The sequence below is a fragment of the Pteropus medius genome, unplaced genomic scaffold (assembly GCF_902729225.1).
Source record: "Pteropus medius unplaced genomic scaffold, Ma_sr-lr_union100, whole genome shotgun sequence".
Classification (NCBI taxonomy): domain Eukaryota; kingdom Metazoa; phylum Chordata; class Mammalia; order Chiroptera; family Pteropodidae; genus Pteropus; species Pteropus medius.
Genome location: NW_024340696.1, coordinates 26,262,036 through 26,280,168, shown reverse-complemented (window position 1 = coordinate 26,280,168; position 18,133 = coordinate 26,262,036). Strand labels below are relative to the sequence as shown.

Genomic DNA, 18,133 nt, shown 5'->3' with positions numbered 1-18,133 from the left:
TCCTTCGTGATAGTCCACAAAGCACCTTGACAGACAGAGGCTCACAGCCTGACTCTCAGAAACTCTATTCACCTTTCAGTTATCACGAAACTTTTGCCAATTTTACCCTAATGCAATGGTTAGCAAGTTATGGTCCCTAGGCCAAACCCTGCTTGCTGCCTTTTTTGTAAATAAAGTTTTATTGGAACACGGCCATGCCCACTTGTTTATGTATTTTGTATGGCTGTTTTCCTGCTTCCACAGCAGAGTTCAGTAGTTGTAATAGAGACAGTAGGGCTCCAAAGCCTAAAATACTACCTGGCCCTTTACAGGAAAAGTTTGCTGATCCCTGAACTATAAAATATGACAAAATCAAAATTCATGTCTCCTGTAAAAATTTCTTATTAGGAACTAATAGAGTAAGCTCCTTGAAAGCATAGAACCTTTCTATATCTTTGTTTTGTTATATAGATGCCTCGGGTAGGATCAAGTTAAGGTTTAGAGCAGATACAGAAAATTAAACACATCCTTCCCTACATTTTGTTTTGGAGTTAACATGGAAGACAGCATAAAACCACTGGTGTTTGGTTACTCTGGCTTCTAATTCCTCAGAGTTCCTATATCTAAAACTTCCAAGGCTTAATTTTTGGCCTCCATCCCTTTGCATATTTATTTCCTGATCTGATGTGGAATTAGAATTAAATAGAAGCTGTGTGCTTGAATTCCACGTGGCTTGCTCAGCAGGAAACTCCAAGGCAGGTTTTTTGGCATGCCAAACTCATGTTAGCTTCAGCTATGCTAATTTCCAAAGCTGTTTGCTTTGCTCAAATAAATCTTAGAGGGGAATTTGCATTTGGGTGCACACCTTTTTATGCACAAATTATGTGCATGATAACTCTAGGGCAGATTAAGGACTGAAAAAAAGAAAAATGTATAGTGTTTACTGAATGTCTTTTGTATGGCAGGCACCATGCTAGGTAGTTTTACAGACATTTTGTCATCTCATGGACACAACAATCCCCTGAGGTAGAACTGCGATGCCCATTTTTACACAGAGTAAAACTGAGGAGAAGAGAGCTTACGCAATTTGTCCACATTCACAGAGCTGGTAAGTGACCAAGCTTAGATTTGAGCCTAAGCTATCTGAATCTGAAGGCTGTGTTCTTTTTACTTAGTCACACTGACTTAAAGACACCCTCATCATCATCACCACTCACCTAAGCTACTAGACAAACATTCTAACATAAACCCTACATTTACAAAATTAGTCACCCCTCTTCTCTCCAGTTGGCCTATGTTAAATAGTTCTATGTAAAATATCCCTTGGGAGATAAATTTAGGCCCCTATGCATCACAAAACAATCAAAGAAGAATGGGGCATAAAAAAGGCAAACTTTATATGATACAGAAGCTATGTTAGTAATTAGTCGACAAACACAATTACAAGTGATTTTAACAGGTAAATGGATTTCAGTATGAAAGGATACTTTTACTGCTAAAACGTAGTAGGCCAAACGAGAAAATGTGCCCATACCATAAAAGATATGTTAGTAACACTTAGAATATGGTATAAATATGTCTATAACATAAGCCCAGGGATTTATATCTAATATCTTCACAATTTAAGGAAACATAAGAAAACACCTACCTTCCCTAAAAAAAAGGTCATTAGCTTTAGTAAGTTATAATAAGTAATGCTGTCAAAACTCAGTATTCATCATTATTCAATTCAATATACAGAAAAATGACCCGTGTAGCAATTAAGCATTCTAACATAATTCCAACATTTTAAAACAACCCAGATCCAATATTACTGAACTTCTTTCTCTGTGTAGAACATATCTGGAACCTAGCCTACAATGTCACATCATGCTCAGCCCACTGCCATCAAGCTTAATACACTGCCATCTAATTCTCTGGAAATATAAAAGAACTGATAACTTTTTCAGGCAAGTGAAATTCAGATCTCCATTTTTTTAAAAAAAGCCTCAAAAGCTTTCCAGGAATTAGAAAGAACTCTATGGCAGAGATAGGTAATCTAGGTTGTTTCTTAAGTGGATTTAGAAGAAGGCACATTGAAGAACAAATCTGCCACACATCCTTTACAAAACTGCCCCTTCTTTTAGAAATGAGATCAGGTCCTCATGACATCACCACTCAGATCAACCGTGCTTACTTTTCTTCTTGCTAACCAGGTAGTACATATCTTATATTTTTAATTATTTCACCCTTTTTATTTTAAACAGATGATTTCAGATGAGGAAAATGACTTTTTTATAGCCAGTGATAGAAAAAGTTTATTGTCAGTTAAAGTTTACAGCCTCGGCAGTAGATTGGGGAATTTGCTTAATACTGTGACACTCCTTTAAAAAATACATGCACTAACATTTCTCATCTACAAAGTTTCTAAAATAGTCTTTTCCAAAATTTACTTGAGCTTAATAATTATTCAAAAGATAGTTAAAACAACTTTCTATGAATCATTATTGTTGGAAACCCCAGTAGTGCCTTACCTGCTGGTGGCTTTATGAAAGGTGGTGGAATTAAAGGTACAATAATGGGCACATTGCCATGATCCTTTGACCCTGCAGGTGAGTCACTGAGTCCATTTCCTGTGGCAAGCCCTGAATAGCCTGTGCTTATATTGTATGGTGAAATAACACTGTCCTCGGGTAATTTTGGTTTTGGCAAAGAATTTTCTGTAAAAGAAAAAAATCACACTCAGTATGACAAAAGGACTTATTTTCCTTATGACCCCATTTTCTCAAGTAAAATGGCTATGTAACATAAATCTTTCCTTGCAAATCTTTAAACACTTTACCAGAACTTCACAGATCATCCTGAACCTTTTGAGGTTTCTTACCATAAATTTCCAATAGGCTCCTTTATAATTTGCTCCACTGTGATAGCTAACATCCCAATTGTATCATGATGATAAATTTTAGCATTATAAAAGCCCATAGACAATTGAGAAGCAATTAACCTTTTCCACGTACAGAGTGATATACACCAGGCGTCACTCTGTGGCTACACTAAGGGGAAAGCTTAAAAAGCACCCCCCCACACACACCCAGCACTGCAACTAGGACCCATTGTATTATAAATTTGGGTCATAAAATCAGCAAAAGAACCAATAAGACAGAAACAAAGGATCAGAAAGAAAACTGTTGTTTCATGGAGTAGACCCATTAAATTAACCTATTAATATCCATTAAAAATTAACAAAAAAGAAAATAAAGAAAATTTACAATACGTGAACTTTGTGTATTTTATCCTTGTATATCAATCATTAAAAAAAACTCAACCACAGAAAACAACTTTTTTCCTCTAGTAGCATATCCTGGCACTCATGTTCCCCAGAGGCAAAGATTATTACCTAGACCAAGTATTATTTGAGCTATTAGTTTATAGAATATAAATTCATAACTTGCATTTTTCATTTACAGTGAAATTGATGATACTATCTCTGTAACATGATGTGTACCGTTTCATAGCAAGCTAACATAAAATTTGTCACGTACGTTCAATTCCACATGCCTGCAGGACAGTTCATTTACATTTCGTGGCTTGGCATATAAGAAGGAAAAGCGCTATCTTAGAGAGACTGGAAATAAAATGCATGAACAGGTAGTTTACGCCAATAGATTTTGAATGCAATGCAAATACTGATCAAATTGCCAATAATGACACACAATTAGTTTTACCCACATTTTATTAAAGTTCCCCAAATAGGTTGCTTCTTCACATACTCTTCTTCTTTTCTTGGACAATCAAACTCGTTTCAAATTTAGGTTCATAAATTCGGTATCCACACCAACGCCCACCAATGGTTCTAAGCTCCCCTCATGAGATATCCCGCACTGCTATCACTGGTAGAATCAGTGTTAATTCAACTCTTCCTCTAATTTCCACTCTTTAGCTGGGCTTTAACAAAACTTCTTATAGAAATATATAGGATCCAATCATCCACTACTTTCTTACCCCTCTACTTACCCTATCCAAGGGTGTGGGGATGGGGGAAGGGTAAAAACTTCAAACACAAAACAGAAATAAGACTTTCCTTTAAAATTCCCACCATAAAAAGAGGGGAAGGGAGAATTACCAAGGTAACTATGATTCTCTCTTGCAGTCTCAAAATCTAAACCTAACATTTCACTTAACAGAAAGCACCAGTCCCCAAAAATTGATATACCAAAAGGCTAAGGAAATTAGAGAAGAAGCTAGCAAACATTGTCCCTTTCTATAAATTTGTGGGCAGGTCTACAGCATTTAAAGTCCTAGCCCTTGTCTAGCTAGTTCTCCCATTGCTGGAAGATTAAGCTGTGTTTATTTTTATTTTATGTTATGCTCTTATATTCTGTGGAATTCTGCTTGTGGGAAAGCACTCCTGAGGATGTAAATCAACCATTAGCATAATCAACAAAATGAGTCCCAAAGCAACTAAATTCTGGCAGGCTGAGATAGTTAATCCTTCTTGGCATGAACAAAGGGACGTTAAATGTCATTACCTTTGAGAACAGAAATGTGCTGCCGGCTCTCTCCATCTGTAGGGTAGCTCCTGAATTCAATATCTTCACCATCTTTTAATTCAACCTTATCATAGCCATACCAGCCAAGGAGTTCATTCATGGTGTTTTCTGCAAAGTTCTGAAAGAGAAGCATAGGCTACTTATTAACATAATCAATAACTATTTGAAAAGAATGCATAAATCAAATTCTATATGCACTATCCATTTACTGCCAGCCCTACCCACCCCCCACCCCCGAGAGTCATGTTCAATTTTCAAATCACGTTCAAAACTTGTACAGCATTTAAATCTCAGGATGACGTATCCAATGATGATAGGCCTTCAAACATTTGCAATTTAAAGATAATAAGAAAAAAAATATTTGTCAGTTTTGCTGACGAACAGAAAATCAATTTTAGCGTATTCTACAAAGTCTACCTCACACTAATACAAAAATATTGAAAGCACAAAAACACCTAAGAAAAGATTTTGAAAATAAAAACAATTAATTGACCCTTTTGTGGCTCAGATTAATTTATATTAGAATTGCTTTCTGATTCAGATGCTGTTTCTTAACATGAACCTCATTTCAGATAAAGCAAAATCTCAGCAAAGCAATTATTTGTCAACCACTACCACACAGAAAGCTGAATAGCTACAAGGGTCTCCCTTTTTGATTTTCTCTTTTGCAAGAGTATTCTTTAAAAATCAATAAATAATTTGCTTTACAAATTTCTCCATGAAAAAAAAATTTCTCCATGAAATCAAAAGTCCTTATGTTGTTTTCTGACATGTAACATAAAAGTACCAAATAAGTTTAAGGTTACTAGCCAGCCCAGATTTTGGATAATGCATGAAAACACTTTATGAACTATAAATCATTGGATAAATATAAGGTATTGTTGTTGTTATTACAGATATAAAACTGTGAAAATAAGGACATGGTTGGACAGATTTAAAGCCTTATATCAAGCGACTATTTTTTATGAATTTATCGACTGCTAGATCTGGAAGCAAGATGTGAGAGTGTTTATTAATGATCTTAATGCTTGCATGTGCCTTAAAGCATCTTTCTCTGAGAAACAGAGAAGAGAGTGGTGGTTAACAAGAGTGGGGGAGCGGGGGGAATGGGAAGACATTGGTCAAAGAGTACAAACTTCCAGTTATAAGATTAACAATTCAGTGGCCTAATTTACAGCGTGGTGATTATAGATAATAATAGTGTACCACATACTTGAATGTTGCTAAGAGAGTAGATCTTACATGCTCTCACCACAAAAAAGAAATGGCATAGTCAACTTGTGATGGGATGGAGATAGTTCTAATGCTATGATGGTAATAATTTTGCAACCTATAAACATATCAAATCAACATGTTGTACACCTTAAACTTACACAATGTTATATGTAAATTATATCTCAATAAAGCTGGGGGGAGGACTAAATAAAAAGAAGGGACCTACACTACAGACTAAGAGCTTAATAAATGTTTGTTTAATTATTTTTTTAAAAGCATCTCTATCTGGCAAGGCAGTCTGAGACTCCTAGACTGAGCTAGAAAAACTATATATTAACCTCTCTGGCTCAAAGAATCTTTTCTCATTTTCCCTGGAAGTTATATTTCTGAATTACACTGGGATGTATAATTTATATACATGAAACAAAGCACCTAGGTTAAACCGGAGTGCTCACAGCCTCAACATGTGAATTCCATGTTCTCTTAAATTTCACAACTTCAGATTTCAGCAGGGGTTGCATTAAAAAATATATAGATATATATTACACTATTGACTCCACAAAAACAAATCTGTCATTTCAAACCACCCACAGGATGCTGCATTTTTTGCTTTAGTGCCCACTTAAATTTAGAGCTCCAACTGGCTTTGTGATGGTATAGTGCACAAGTAATTTTTTAAAATCTAACCAGATTGATTTAGTGTTAATCATCCGTAAGGCCAATAGCCAGTCATATCAAGTTTTAGTAAGGCATTTATTCTCTCTGATGGCTGGTCATATCTACATTAAATAGACACTCGTTTCATGAATGCACAAATATGATATGATCAATATGTATAATAAGCTCAGCAACTTCTGGAATACCACTGAGGAGATCTCAGCTAAATGCTGCTCTACTCAATCAAAAGAGATCCCTTTAATGAGGCATCAGTGTCCCCTAACACTCAATTTCTTTTCACTGAGCTGAGTGCCTGGAATGGAGAATGATCGCCCCTAAGCACACAAATAGAGGTCCTCCATCAGTGGTCTGGCAGCAGAAATCTCCAAAGATAAGGATTATACCTTGCATCAAACAAACAAACAAACAAACAAACAAACAAAAATTCAAAGTGTTAAAAGCCAAGTTTAAGCCATTCTATTGGTTTGTGTGCTGTTAGCCCAGATCTCTAAGAGAATGGTGCCAACAAGAGAGAAAATCTGCATATTAACTTCTGGCCACCACATCCAATTTTCTAGACCATTTGTATCTGGGTGCCTGTCTCTCCAGTTGTGTCTAACCTCTGAAGTAACCTCTGAAGAAAGGCTACAGATGCATAATTCATGGAGCAACCTCCCAGCCAAAGATATAGATTTGTTTGTTTTAGTCTAGCTGCAAATCCATTCGGCCTTTCAGAACCAATCCCAGGAATGGAATCCAGAAGTTTCACACATTTGAATAAAAATTGAAACTTCAACTGGATTATTAACACCAAATTCATATTATTTGGGCACCTTAACTGCATCACTTAGTTTATGGTTTATGCTAAAAACGCAGACACTTCATGGAACAATCAATAAGAACTTGATCTATTCCATGATTTTCGAGTCACTATAAATGTCAGTGAAAATAAACTCTGAAATATTCCCTTTCTTGTCATTGAAAATAAAATAAAATCCTTAATGTTTTGATATATGACTGCAAAAGTAGAAAACAAAAGATTTATAAAGCCTCAAGCCATAAATCGCAAACCTTTCATCAAAGGATGAACAAGTTGAAAGAAACAGAAAATGAACAACGAAGTTTCTTATAGTGTTAGTAAAAGAGACTATTACCTCTGACTTACACGCTATTGGATTAAGAAATCAAAGAATGCCAAGGCATAAATAATTTAAACTTTTCAATTTTTAGGTAGAATTAGATGCTAGGTATCCCATGGACTGATTACAGTGTTAAACCAAAGGAAATGAAATACATTTTTGCAGTTATCATCCAAGAAACAGGACATATTCTAGGATAAATGAATTTAATGTTTATGGCCCATAAGGATTTTAAGTTCTTCTGGTAGAGTAGTCAACAGATAGTTTTTTCAACATTTTTAGTATTGTCATCCTTTAAAAAAGTTTTCCATTAAAAGAATTATTTCTTTCCTATATAAATTTCTTCTGTAAGTCACATTTTTTTTAAAGGTTAAAATGCAAAGAGATTCCGAGGTAAGAGTGCTCAATAATAAAATAAGCTACTGTACTAAGAGAGGTTGTAAAACTTGCTTTCCCCACAAATCTTCACCCAGCATTTGTCCTGAAACCTTAGGACAGGAAACTGAAGTAGAGAGTCTCTTAAAGTCCCTCCAAACTCTAAGATTTTGTGAAACCGACGAACTTCTACTAATACAAGAAATAAAATACCTTTTGCAAAGAAATATCATAATTATAGTGATCGCACATCATAAATTTTACTAAACAGCCACTATTTCAAATATTTTATCATTGCTCCCATAAACCATCAGAATGTGCCAGAAATTTTAATATTCTGGCATCCGAATCACATTTTGCAGACTGCCTCTCGCCCTTGGAAGTGGCACAAAAATCCTCTCTCATACCATGTGGTCCAATTTGGGTTTGGAAAATAGGTCACTATAATTATAATGATAATGTCTAACACTCTTATAGCACTCGACAGTGTTTCCATATCCTTTAACTCTTGTTTCTTTCAATAACCCTATGAATTAGATATTTGATTTCCACAATAAACTTTTGGTGAACCTTTGTAACATCCTCATTTTACATAAGAAATTAGAGCATCCAGAAGGTAAATGATAGGCATGAGAGATCACCCAGTAAAGTCAGAACAAAAATACAGATTTTCTGACTCCTACATCAGGCAACTTTATATTATAAATTCTGTAAGGTCCAAGGTGTTGGCAATTCCAAAGAAGCTATCTCCTTGGACCAATCAAAGAGTTGCAAAGAAATCATACCACAGGATCCCAACATCACACGTAAAGAGCTTTCCAAATGTCAAGGTTCAATATAAACAATTTTTAATTTAACGTTTTTCCCAGGTAAACAGAGTTGTCTTCGAGGCACTTTGAAAATAGCAATTATTACAAATTCTCAAAACGCCTCTGAAATGCAAGTACTTCAAGGTCTTCAAAAAGGACTAATGATTTTATTTTGAAAACAGCAAACAGATTTTAAACTATAGATAGGTTATCACTGATTTCTTTCATCTCAGGCCTTGCATAACTGCATATCAAAGTGTTTTCAACTTTGTATCCTACCCAAGAGCAGAAAGTTTTCAAAGAGCTCCCAATCATTCAGTGAAATGTGGGAAAAGCCATGTACTCCTCCCCACAAACATAATTCACATTTTCACTCCAACTCCCAGTTCTAGCGAAATATGTCATCTATCCCAGATACACTCTAAGTTACTTGAGGAAGAAATCTTTTATTTCATTTTATGTCTCACCTAGCACAATATCTAGCATTCAAAATATACTTAAGAAATGTGTGAATTCATTTGACTATATTCACGAATATCAAAAAAAGTATAAACCCAGAGAAATGATCAAATAAAATTTATGGAAACTGATTTAAAAAATAAATATATGCACATTAAATTATAATATCCAGCATTAATGAGCACTCTCATAGTATTGGGAATTTAAGTTGATACAACTCTTAGAAAAGGCAACTTGACTATGTATTAAAAGCTTTAAAAATGTATATACTCCTTAATTCAGTAATATTATTTCTAGACATTATAGAAACTATTCTAAGGAAATAGTGCAAAAATATGCATGTTCAGGAATACTTATCTCTGTTATTTTCTTAGAAACAAACTGTGTCAATAAAAATTTGGTTAATTTACAGCTTTATCATGGAATGACTAACATGGAACACTATTTTGCCACTAAAATATATGCTGTTGATAAATTTTTTCTGCCATAAAAGCTAGTAACCATATATTAAGTTTTAAAAGGAAAGTTAGTATACGATAAGACCATCTTTATTTTTTATTTTATTTTTTTAAAAACTTCATTTTCATAGAACACATTTCCACATTAGATTCCCACACGATTTTTGTTTTTGTTTTTGTTTTTGTTTTAAAAAACTATATATCATACATAGAAAAGGGCATGAAAAGACATACATCAAAATGTTGACAGTAATGTGGACGGGGAAATTATAGGCTTTTTCTTTTTGCTTATCTGTATTGCTTATTCTACTATTTCTGTCATGTTCATATATTATCTTTGCAAAAACAAAAAAGTTTTGATTAAAAATTAATTAACACATAGTCTTCTCCTAGACAATCATATCAGCCACATTCGTAGTCCTAATGACAATAAAAAAGATCTGTCAGTTACTTTGCTTAACTTCAAAACATTCTGACACCCATTATCCAAGAATGTGAAGAATATGATAAATACTTTCAGAGGAAAAGGAAACCCCCAATCCTGAACAATTTACAAGGCAGGGGAAAAAATGCTAATATCTTTGCTGGTTAAGGTTATGAATAATAGAACGATTGTTATTTTTGGAAAATATTTTCTCTCTCTTTTCACCTCCATGTGTTCTAAGTTCTAAGAAGTAAATTTCTATTAAGTATCATTGGACTCACTCATTGAGATTTTAAAAAGGAGTTAGGGGAGGAATCTGCAAAACTGAGGCAGTTTCTTTTGTAGAGAGTAGGCATTGAACTTGATTAGAAGTCAGTTTCTAACTCTATCCCCAGGTCTGGCCTAAGGCTGAGTCTAAATTATCTCTCTTAACACAGACCCAGTGGATGGGTTTTATTTTATGGTTCTGCCAAGAAGAAGGTTGAGGTAAAATGTAAATAGTGCAAAGGAAACATTAGAAGAGCCCTTTACAGATTAAAAAGTATATTCACAATCCCACTGGATCAGATGCTATTCGAAGGACAAGCTACCCGCCACAGATGCCCCATTAGAAGGTAATCCATATGCATCAATTAATAAGAGCAGCCAGATACACATTCTTGGTATCAGTGGACTCACTCATTGAGATTTTAAAAAGGAGTTGGGGACTTTATCCATTGAATCCTGCTGTTTTTACCTGAACTACATACAGCTTTTTAGCTTGAAATCCTTTGAAGATGGCTACTGCGCTCGATTTAGGTCATTTTGCAACACTGTTCTCAACCACAACACAATGATTATAATGCAATTCTATAAGCAGAGGATACATTATAATACTAAAATCCAACTCTGGCCAAAGCAGATCTGAGGAGAAAGTCTTGTCCTCCTGTTGATATATTCTGAATTGGATGGCTGTATAACTGGCACATGAAACCAAAATTGTGTGCTCCCACATATAAAAATCTATGTTGTTTTATTGTCTTTTGACACAGAGCATGTTTTAATCTGTGGCCAGGACACTAAATACCCAAAAAAGGTCACACGAATGCTGTGAAATTGTGGCTATCAGCCCTCAGGCTAACAATGTGGCAGGAACGGCAGGTGTGCAGCTGTGTGCAGCTGTATCCTTTCACAGCTGCAGAACTGCCCTAAAAATCGCCAAGACTTGTTACATTGTTTTCCTGTCCATGCCAAGCCACTGGCCTTACAGCAGGACATAGTTCCACAGCCTTTTGGTTATATAAGAGATATTAACACCCATCAGTCTATAGATCTTAAACTATACATTCAACAAATCTCGCTCACCGCATGCTGTCACATCTGTTTACATGTCTGAATTGGCACCATCAAAAACAAAGCACTCCATTTTTTTTTTCATTCTATCCTATCCCTCTTCTTTTAAGAAAATACTCAATAATCTTATTAGCTTGGGAGTGCAAGTGTAGCTTCTCATCCCTTAAGAGGAAGTTTTAGACCTCAGAGATTTTTTAATGACCCACCTTCTACTACTTCTAATAATTTTTTTAAAAAAATAAGTATAAAGACTCTTAAAAAGAACACTTCCTTAGAAGATATATAAAGTCTGGGCACCCTAACAAGACACTAAATTTCCCTGGAACTCTCCTTTTTCAGTCACTTGCACTCACTGATATTTATGCTTTTTGAGGCCCTGTTTTTGACTTTCCTTTAAAAACTCTGTTGCCTCTTGGTTTCTATGAGTCTGTCTTTCACACAAGGAGAGTAGGGCTTGGCTTCTCAGAGCAGTGCTTGGCAAGCACAGAGGCAGGAAACGCAGAAGGGAATGAGTCTGTCAGACTCATTTTCTTCTAGTTCAAATGTTTATTTCAGATTTGGGAGGAAGTGGAGTGGTTCCTTTCCATTTCCTTGTTTCTGGAACCTGCGAGTTGTATAAGGCTTAGAGAATCTCGCTCTACCGCACATCATACTCACAGGTTCACAGATGGAGAAAGAGACTTTTTTCAGAAAAACTCTGGTTTGAATCAAGCAGAATTCATCGCTCTCCATGCCCTTCCAGGATCAACTCTTATGGGTTTAGACGGGAGCTTTGAACAGGACGACTGAAAGCAATGCAGAGAACAAGGCTGGTAGGCTCAGGAACACACTACCAAGGGGCAAGGGCCATGTCTGGACTGACATTTGTTCCCAGTCCTGCCACGTGGCATACCGGAGGCCACTGCTCAGCTGGAAAGGTCTGACATAATTTGTGAATGCCGCAGTGAGATCTGGTCCTGAGCCTACTTTCTAGGAGACTTACCATGTCTAACACCAGGATGGAGTTTCAGCAACAAAACTTAAAATATCTGTTTTAGTAATGAGCTGATTTCAACCTTAAACATGCTGACTTTTCTAATCCATACTCTGATCTCTCTCTTTAAGCCAAGCTTTTTATCTCGCTGCACTCACCAGCTCAGCTCTGCAACTTGTTTTATTGTCTATGCAATTGACACAGGTCATTTTTAATGCCAAATGCAGACCATCAGAAACCAAACTAGAAAATCTTGCGGTGCGTTTACTACTAAACTCTAACAGATGTGCCTGAATCTAACTGTAGGCATCAGACTGAAGCATAATTTTAGGTACAAATTACTTACTAAGAATATTTACAGACAGAAAATTTCTTCAGCAAAGGGGACCCTAAGACATTTAACATAGATTACTTCGTAGTTTAACAATTGATAAAGAAGCCAAATATTGTAAATGTATTAATTATGGTTTGTTTAGGAAACTTTCCAGGCCAGAGAACTTGATCTAATCACGCTGGTTTTGTCAACGAGCTTTAAAAGATAAAAACCCTATTCATTATCTCCACTCACAGTGTAGATTTTTCTAGCTGCATTACTGTTTAGTAACCACTAATGACATTCACTAAGATCTATGTGCACTATATTTACACTTATGCATCTATTTATACTCATACATCTAATAGTACAAACTAGTTTTTATATTATATCTATCATGTTCTGAATGAACTACTAAAACAAATGAACCCTTCCATATATCATAATTGCCTCCCAACATCCATTTATTATGATACATGTAAGGTAACAGTATATTTACATTAGATACAATCACAATATTCACTTTAGAAACCAAAAGTAGTCAAAATAGAAATTGCATTTTAAAAAATTCCCTCTCTTGGTTGCTAATTAAATAAGGCATACTGATTGTAAGTACAGTGAAGTAATGAGTTGTTTTAATCAAGGAAAAAAACCCAAGATGAAGGGAGGAAAAAGAAAGGAAAAGATAAAAGAAACATTGTAAAGGTCATAATGAGACAAACATTTCTACTTGAAGATATTTTCACTGAAGTACACTCGAAGCAAGTATGCCAAGTCATGTACTTTTCACACACAAAATTATATTGTATCAAATTTAAATTTGTTACAACTGCCATGTACATTAAACCAGTGATAACGAAAATGTAACTCAATATCTGATCTAGTGAAACAGCAACCAACATTAGCTCCCAGCCACATGAAGACAATCTCCAATGCCATTACTGGTGTCAGCTAAACTTCAGCCAGTTTGTCCTCTCCAGCCATTTTTAAATAAATATGTGACTATCTCAATTAGGAAACGAAGGAAGTCCCTATGAGGAGGAAATTTTGTTGCTCATTCTCAGTGCCCTGCATTTGCTGTACTTAAAATAGACACTTGTACCAATGTCCTTTCTATTACCCGAAGGGGAAAAAAAATCACATACACACCAGTCCTTTTTTTTTCAGCTCGCAGAGAAGCAACTTGATCCGACCAGTGTTGAAACCTGAGTAGGTCACTGTACACCATGATAAAATTCCCTAATCCCTGAGCCAAATCTCCCTAAGGGGGGCCTCCTCCTGATCCTCCACTTCTCAGGCTGACTTTTCCATTCGCTCTCTCCTCTTCCACCCCCCTCCCTTCATTTCCCCTACCTTCAAGCCTTGATATGTGATCCGTGGTGGGGGCTCAGGTTTCCGTTTTTACAGCTTAGGCCGTGCTAGCTGTATACATTCCTTTCTTTCTGCCGGGCAGTGATTACTTACCAGGGCTTAGTTTACACTGGTCCAGATGAAAGCCGTTCAGATGAAGGCAAACACAGCCAGGCAGCTCCACGGCACCGATATGAAGCTGCACAAGGCCACATTGTGTTCTCAGTGACATTTTGTTGCACATATTTTTATACAGGGCAACCAACTTGTTATGTTACTCTACACTTTAGATGGAGTGGTAATAATACCATGAGGTTCGGGTAGGGGTTTTATTGATGTGGTTATTAATATTAAAACCAGGAAAGCTTTAATAAGCTTGAAATAATCCTTCTACATTTTGTCTACGAGAAATAACTTTTATAAAGAAAATGATTAGTGCTATTATATAAAAGGGATACCTACTAAACAATTCCACTAGAAATGGGATTTCATGACTCACTGGCATCATGAGTATTGACATGACTGAAGATTTCATCCAGGGGTCTCTTATACATTGTTCCAAACCAGAGAGAAAATGTAGATGCTACAAGCAGCTTTCTTTGCTGGCTAAAACTTCTTATTTAATGCTACTATGCATTAAAACGATAAGGATTAAAACTTCAAATAGGTGGTGATTTAGAAGAAAAATATAACATTGTCGGGAAATTCTGTGCATGAAGGTTAATTCCATACTTAGTCCCGCAGCACTGCCTAAAAATTGTGTAATTTTTCCTTTCACACAATGTTGTTTTTGTTTCTTCCTCACCAGTTCAGACAAACATCTGTTATACTGTAGAAGGACAACTATCTCCCAAACCACGGAGTGCGCCCGCAGCCAAAGTCAACAACGCGAGCCCCAAGCATCCAGCACAGTCAGCCTTTATATCCAGTCGGGATAACATTTCACATGTTTTGATTAAAATTAGCTAATTTGTAATTCTAGAACCTATGAAACTTAAAAGCTGCCATCCATATAGATCACATTAGGCAGTGTTTTAAAGGGCCAGTGCACACTGTGATTTCCTGGTGGCTTCGCCTTTTTCCTCTTCCTCCACCCACAATTTAAAATGAATGGAAAAGTAATCTAGAAATGCAGGACAAGAGGGAAGGGCAAGTGAGGAAGAATGGTTATGGTAGACTGTTTGAATCCCACCCCCTTCGGAAAACAATTCTTACTGGTCTTTTTTATTTAAAACAAAAACAAAAACAAAAAACAACAAAAAACTGTCTATCATTGGAATCAATGGGGGTTTCTATCACAAGGAATGGCACTGACTTCCAAGGCAAATCTTCCTTAACTCTCAGGAATGATGTTACACCTCATGCTTCCAAGCTCTAAGTTCCTCACCCAGACATAAAAACCCTAATTCCAAAATTTAGATTGTCTGGAAATTTCCTGGAGGTACACATATAAGCCCCTTTCTAAGCATGGGCTTCGTACAAGGCACTCTCACTGAATATGCTTGTTCCAATCAAGAAAACATCAAAATGCAATAAATCTGACTTAGTTGCGTGTCATTTTCATCCAGTTTGTCTTTTAAATACAAACTTAAGTCAACTGGCAGTGCTAAGAATTCTATGCAGAAGATGGGGAGTACACCAGGACGGCCACAGAATGAAAACTAAAGACCTCCAAAATCTGCTACTTGTTTGTAACGCACAGAAAGGAAAACACATAAATAAAATATTTTTTAAAAATCGAGAGAGACTCGTGAAATCAACACAGAATAAAATCCTAGCTGGACAAAAGCTGCAACTTCATGGAAAAGGGGCGAGGGGGGCGGGGGAGACGAGGGTGGTCAGGAGCTGAGTGGTGCTCTTGTGCAATCGCTCCAACGTGAACAGCTGGAGCGCCAGGCTGCTGCGCTCGCCACCTCTGGCGCACCGCTGGCCTGGCGGGGAGCCTGGCCTCGCCGAGAGGACTCCGGGGTTGGCCTTTCCAAACAATGGGCAGGCGCTCTGAGAAGGCCGCCCCTCACACAGCTATCTTTCAGCGAGGCTTGCCTGGGTCTGCTTAACTGGGAAGTGAAGCATGCAAAAGCGAGCGGGAGGCGGCGGCGGCCGAGTGAGAGGAGCCAGAAGGGTCCAGAGAGGCGAGTCCGCCGTCAAAACGGTACCCAGCCCCGAGCCGCTCGGGCCGTGACTCGCCCCGACACTGACAGCCTCTTTACACCGTCACAGCTGGCTACTTGGGAGGAAGCGGGATCGAGAAGCGGAAAGATGAGCCAGCAAGAGGGGTGGAATCGAGCGCTCCTGGGGTGCCTCGCCCTGCAGCTCTTAACTTTGGAGGGATCCGAAGGACGGTTCCCGAACAAGCGGAAAAAAACTACACCGCAGACTAGTAAAGCCTCTTCACCATGCCCACCCGCCACTCGGGCTCCCGGTCCCCTCACCCTGAAACGCGCCTGTGCCAACCTGGGGTTTATAAGGTTAAATAGCGTGTGGTTTCCCGGTCTCCCCCCGCCTGCCCCCCCCAATCGAATCGGAGGTAGGCAAATCCCGGGGATGCAGGCATTGGCCTCCGTTTTGCACCTGGAGGAGGAGCTGAGGCATTCGGGGCATCCTACAGAAACTGACGAGCGCTCCCCGGAACCCCCCAAATCCATACAACCGCCCAAAGGTAGCGGGCGGAAGAAAGAGCTCTGTCTCTCCAGCCCCGAAGTCCAAAAATACCTTCATTTCCTCATTGATCTCCCTTTTCACTGGGTGAGCCGGTTTCCTGCTCCTTTTATTTTCCGGAGGTCTCCCTTCTTTCTCCATTTCTGCCATGTTTTTGTGTCTGGTTTCTGCGGAGATGAAATGGCTGCTGCCGCCGCCGGCGGTGGTGGTGGTGGTGGTAGCGGTGGTGGTGGTGGAGGTGGTGCTGATGGTGGCAATGCTGGCGGAGGTGGCGGTGCTGGCGGCTGGGGCTGGGGGGCTGGGGCGAGGCTGGGAGGGGGGGGAGGAGGGAGCACGCCGGAGAAGCGGGGTCTCTTCTAGTGGTGGAGAACGTCAGTGGCTGTCAGAGGGAAAGGTAGCTCGAGGAGTCTCGGGGATGCCGCCGCCGCCGCTCCTGCTCCCGCTGCCGCCGCCGCCGCCGCCGCCAACGCCGCCGCTGCTGCCGCTGCCCCCGCCGCCGCCGCCGCTTCTGCCGCTCCTGCCGCCGCCGCCGCCGCCGGGCTGCATCCTCGGTGCCCCGTGGAGTCGTCAGCCATCTTCCGTCGCTCTGTCGGTCAGCATGGGCGAGGGGAACGAGGGCCCGGCGCGGAGAGAGCTGCTCGGAGCGTGCGTGCGTGGATGTGTGTGTGTGCGCCCGGGAGAGCGCGCCAGCCCCGGCGCCCAGCGCCTCCTGCGAGCAGAGCCGGGGGCGGACCGGGGGCCGGCGCGGGGAGGGGGAAAAGGAGGGAGGTGGGGCAGGGAGGGGGGCGGGAGGAAGAGGGAAGATGGGGGGCCTAGGACAACCCCCAGCTCCCGAGCGGGCGTGGCTTCCACCGTCACTGTGTACGCCGGTGCCGCGCGGCTCCGGGGGCTGCTTGCGGCCGCCTGCTCATCCGCGGCGGGTACGGGCGGGACGCGGCGCCCCTCGCGGTCGCCACCTCTGCGCGACGCCCCCTGGGCCTGCTTCGACCCCAGGCATGCTCCTAAGCTCCGTACTGTGGGCCAGGCGGCCCGTCCCAGAAGCTGCCGAGGAAAAATGAATGGGGGTGAAAGAAGGAGATTGGGCGATGGCAGGGCGTGGGGACCGGAGGTCGCTCTGCAAGAGGGCCGCTTTCCTCCCCCTGGGCAACGCAGACTGAGCTCGCAGCCTCCAGTTGCAGAGCCGGGGGCGCGGGGGGAAGGAAACCACAGTCCTGACCTCCCCACAGCTGCCAGGATAGAATGCAGCTCTGAGGGGGACTTTAGGGCCCCCTTAGGGCGCGTGGAGGCCGGTTGGAGAGGTCCCCGAACCCTGCTCGGCTGGTCCCCAACGCGGCGAGGGCTACGGCTGCGCTTTCGAGAAAGCTTTTGCCTCTCAATGAACCACTTAGAAGTAGGACATCTCGGCCTTCAGCCCCCTGCTTCCTTTTTTCTTCTTTCCCCTCCAGAATTCATTCTTTTTTCTC

The 18,133-nt window shown here is 39.8% G+C and overlaps 1 protein-coding gene across 1 annotated transcript in view; it reads right to left on the bottom strand.

Annotated features, from left to right (window-relative positions):
• SOBP (sine oculis binding protein homolog) overlaps nucleotides 1-16,969 on the bottom strand; it is a 135,720-nt gene extending 118,751 nt beyond the window's left edge. The window contains 3 exon segments of the mRNA XM_039869795.1: nucleotides 2,493-2,678; nucleotides 4,488-4,626; nucleotides 16,725-16,969. Coding sequence (XP_039725729.1) covers nucleotides 2,493-2,678; nucleotides 4,488-4,626; nucleotides 16,725-16,820 — 421 coding nt within the window. The 5' untranslated portion in view covers nucleotides 16,821-16,969.
• Nucleotides 16,970-18,133: the final 1,164 nt, after the last annotated feature.